General features: G+C 36.7%; 1 protein-coding gene across 1 annotated transcript; it reads right to left on the bottom strand.

Moving 5' to 3' along the window:
• Positions 1-251: 251 nt before the first annotated feature.
• Positions 252-2,453, bottom strand: CLDN17 (claudin 17). Its single transcript, XM_088793933.1, has one exon. It carries the CDS (start codon positions 2,261-2,263, stop codon positions 1,589-1,591), a length of 675 nt encoding a protein of 224 aa, XP_088650059.1. The 5' UTR covers positions 2,264-2,453; the 3' UTR covers positions 252-1,588.
• Between the last annotated feature and the right edge of the window lie 1,821 nt (positions 2,454-4,274).

Genomic DNA, 4,274 nt, shown 5'->3' with positions numbered 1-4,274 from the left:
TTGTAGCCTTTATCATTAATGTACCACTGATGTTTATAATATGGTTTTTATCGTATCAAGGGTTTGACTTACTGAATGAAGCCTTGCTTGTAGTTTGTAGAATGCAGTGAGGGTTTCACATTAACATCTAGCCTTGGGTTACCTCTTATCTAATGTTTCTGATTTGCAAGATGATCTTTTGAGTATGGAAATTCATTCTTAAATGGACTGTACAGTTCAATATATCAGCATCATTGAAAATAGCTATTTTATTTTATTATAATAAAGATAGATACAATACAATAAATATTTGGTAAACACATCTCATCTGTTCATTGAAAGTTTGTACTATAAATTAAATACATTTTACTACAAAATAAACACAATATTTGAAGAGTTAAAACTGAATATATAAACATTGTTTGGTGTACAACGTATTAGAGCTATTCAGAAACAACCCATAGGACTGGTCTTGCTGCACAAACCCTCTCTACCCATCTCCACCCCCACCGCCACACGTGGTTTACCCTGATATTGGCTTGTATACATGGGAAATGAAAAACTGAGAAAACAATGCATATAACTCAAGTAAAACAAAATGCTTTAGCCATACCTCTTTATTTATTAGAGAACAAAATAAGGAGGTACTTATTTTAGCCTGACTAATTGCCTGAATCATTAGCTTGATTCTTCATTGGACTTTGTGTGTGTAGCCCTGTACAATGACTAAGGAACAATAAATCAAGGAACAGAAACCATTGCTTCAACACCCACAACTCAGTTCTCTATCTGGGACTATATTTCCTCTTGATGAGAATTCAGTGTTCACAGCTTCCTGTAGATGTGCCTTATCAAGATAGATACTTCTGTTTGCTTGTAGGTGCAAATCATATGAAAGCATATTACTTCTCATTTATAATTTTGCGAATATATAATTCTAAGCAAGTTTAACCATATAAATTAGATGCTTTAAAATCCATCTTTTTAAATAAACTAAGATAAATCAGAGCTCGTTTTCTCCAAAAATCCTTAATTGCTAGTGCATTTGAGTTTCCTAAAGGAATAACAAATATTTTCATTGGATGGGCATTTCCATATTTTGATAAATTTAATTAAAATTCTTATTTTATGTCTGTTATTTTTCAGGATAATTGCTTTAAAAATTCATCATTTTAGTTATTAGTGTAAGAAATAATTTGGAGGAAAAATAACTTAGATTTTGTTTTAGAATGTGTTTTATTGCTATGCATTTTCAATTGCAATATAATTTGGCTTTCTTAATGAATAATAGATTGTTGTCAAAATAGAGTAGTCTATCGTTATACTGAGATAGTGGATCTACTTGATTTTAGACTACACAAATTAGAATACAGATTATTTGAGTCCAATAATAGTAAATACATTTAATACACGATGTCAGAATGTCCAAAATAAGTCATTTCTATTCCTTCCATGGGTGACAAACTACAATCTAGATGCCCTTTATACTTTTCATCTCAATTTAAATGCAGTCATAAAGCAAGTCCTCCTGCCTGATGTACTTACAGTTTGTAGCAGGACTTTGTAAAACACATTGACTGTAATCCATAGTTTGAGCCCAAAGCAGGCATTAGACGTAACTGGTGGAGGTCTTATTCAGCATTGTCGTGTTCCTTCGCTTATCTGTGTGTGGGACGCAGTATCCAGGGGCTGGATATCTGGGCCTTTGCTTCTTCCTGTTGCAACAGCAGAAAGCACATAGCAGACCCCCTCCTATGAAGAGGACAGCGGCACTCGCCCAGCCGAGGAAAAGTGCTGCTCCCAGCTCTCGTTTCTGACCTACGTGGATGGCTGGGTTGTAGAAATCCCTGATGATGATATTGGCTGTCCAGCATACCGGAATCAGAACGAAGATACCCGTCAGGATGAAGAGAACGCCAGAGGTCCCCAGAAGGTATGCTTTGGCCCTCTCATTAGAGCCCGTGCACTGGATTTGCTTCATGCCACAGATGCCAATAAGCAGAGCAATCAAGGAGAGAGCAACAGCCACACACATGAGGGCCCGAGCTGCTTCTAGGGCAGGTGGGAGAGCCAACAAAGAACTATAGAACTTGCACTGCAGCGTGACCTTGGCTTGTCGGATACAGTTCATCCAGAGCCCTTCCCAGAGCCTTTCAAAGACAATAATGTTGCTGCCAACAAAAGCTGATACTCTCCACTGAGGCAGAAGGGTTGTGGCAAGAGTCCCGACCATGCCGAGAAACCCAAGAACCAGTCCAGCAATTTGCAAGGGATAAAATGCCATCGCCTTTACTTTGAAGACTGATCCAATCTGGAGTGGAAGCTGCTGAAGATCCAGAAGGTGGAGGCCTCCTTGAATCTACAGCAGTCTCTGTAGATATTTCCCGCTGTTACTTCCCATAACGTTTTAGTCCAAATTAGCAGCAGTGACTAAACTTGGCCCAACTCGAAGTACCTGCTGTAAATGCATGCAGCCTTTGTACACACACATTCATTTCTGTATGGATTATTTACTAGTCATATATAATTGTTTCCCAGCCAATAAGAAGGTAGCCAGAGGTGTGTCAAGAAATACTACATTCAGCTTTAGTATTTCTCATATTATTATTATTATTGTCTTAGCAACGCTATAATTAAGCTTTCATTGTGGAATGTTAATTACAGAGCTGAAAACTTCCTGTCTAAAAATTACCGTGATATAATAGTATAAATATATGTGTTAAGCCACAACTGAAGACAACGCCAAAACCTTGACAGTTCTTTGGAGAGCACTTGAAAAATGCTTTGGCCTTTAGATGATCTATTACTTTCTTCTAACCTAAGCCACCTTTCTTTAATATAGTGATCAATTCGGGTGTTAATGCAGATTTGGATATGGAGAAATGTTTAGGTATTTGTGTAAGATTCTACTAAAACTAGTGATACTTTATAAAAGGAGGAGTTCTAAGCAAGAAATTCAAATTTCACAGTTTATTCTTAATATCCAGAAAGGAGGAACAAAGAGAACTCCTCATAACTGAATTTACTGGTAATTATTATATTGTCTGTTAAGTAACACCTTTCTCTGTTGAAATAGTATTTAGTATATAAACTTCCATTAGATGTTTTTTCAATGGTAGCTTGAAATGTAGCACATTTATCAAAGCCAAAAATGTATATTCCATTTTTATGGAACAATATGGAAACGGTCCTTTGGATTAGCTATGTAATTATTTAAATTCAGATAATAGAAAATTGTTCAGAGAAAGAAGGTATCTTCAGAGTCACCAGGTTTAAGTCTCTCATTTGACAGATGCAGGTGACGTCATCAGAATGCTTGGCTAGGCTAGCTATTCGGATCTGATCCAAGAATAAATCTGATCTCTGACTTACTATACTTACCTCCTCTGTGTAGTCTGAATCAAAAACTGCCTTTTCACATGAATGAGACTAAGCCTGAAATTTAATGCTACCACTTCAATACGTTTTCAAATAGTTTTCAAACCAAGCAAAATTTAATTAAGATTATTTCAAAGTTCAGGAGTCAAGTTGTAATCCTTGACTACCACTTCCCCGCCATTGCCAAGAGATGGGGGAGAGCTTTATGTGGGGAGCAGACATTTCTCATTTCTTTCACATCCTAATTCAAGGCATCCATTTCAAAGATGAAAACCACTCAAAATCAAGCACACCAAGCATACTCCAGCTGGGAGGCATTACAGTTTGCAAAAGGTCCTGCATTTTAGTCAACCACAGACCAAGAGCTAATGGTTATCCAATGCCATTCAGATTTAAAGAGCCCATTAATTTAACTAGGAACTATGGAAATCATCAAGTTTTCTAAATGGGTGGTCTATCTATCTATCTATCTATCTATCTATCTATCTATCTATCATCTATCTATCGTCTATCTATCTATCTATCTATCTATCTATCTATCTATCTATCTATCTATCTATCTATCTATCATGTCTGTCTGTCTACCATTGTTGTTATTGCTTTCTTAGTACCATCCTAGACGAAATGAGAACTCCCTCTCTAAGGAATGTGAATCATTGAGAAAACAGGTGACTTATGTGTAGTTCACAGTTTCCTGATACAGATCAGGATGAAGGATTTTTCTCAGCCCTTTGTTCTAGGTCACTGAGGCACAACTTTAACCATTCTCACCCTGAATGGATTTGTCAACTCACTCTGACTTGTTACTTCCAGCTCCTCTTTTGCATTCTATTTCCTCTTCCTCATTCTATGCCATTTTTATCCTATCTTCATTTTGTCCTGAGAGTTTCCAACTTATTGTTCTTTTCCAATTGTTT

Source organism: Rhinolophus sinicus, chromosome 17 (genome assembly GCF_057876585.1).
Source record: "Rhinolophus sinicus isolate RSI-liver-muscle chromosome 17, RSI-T2T, whole genome shotgun sequence".
NCBI classification, from domain to species: domain Eukaryota; kingdom Metazoa; phylum Chordata; class Mammalia; order Chiroptera; family Rhinolophidae; genus Rhinolophus; species Rhinolophus sinicus.
The sequence above is the reverse complement of the archived record's forward strand: the minus strand, read 5'-3'. Positions and strand labels throughout refer to the sequence as shown.

What these genes read in the sequence shown, in the direction of transcription:
- CLDN17 (XM_088793933.1), bottom strand. Translation starts at nt 2,263, where the DNA reads ATGGCATTTTATCCCTTGCAAATTGCTGGACTGGTTCTTGGGTTTCTC.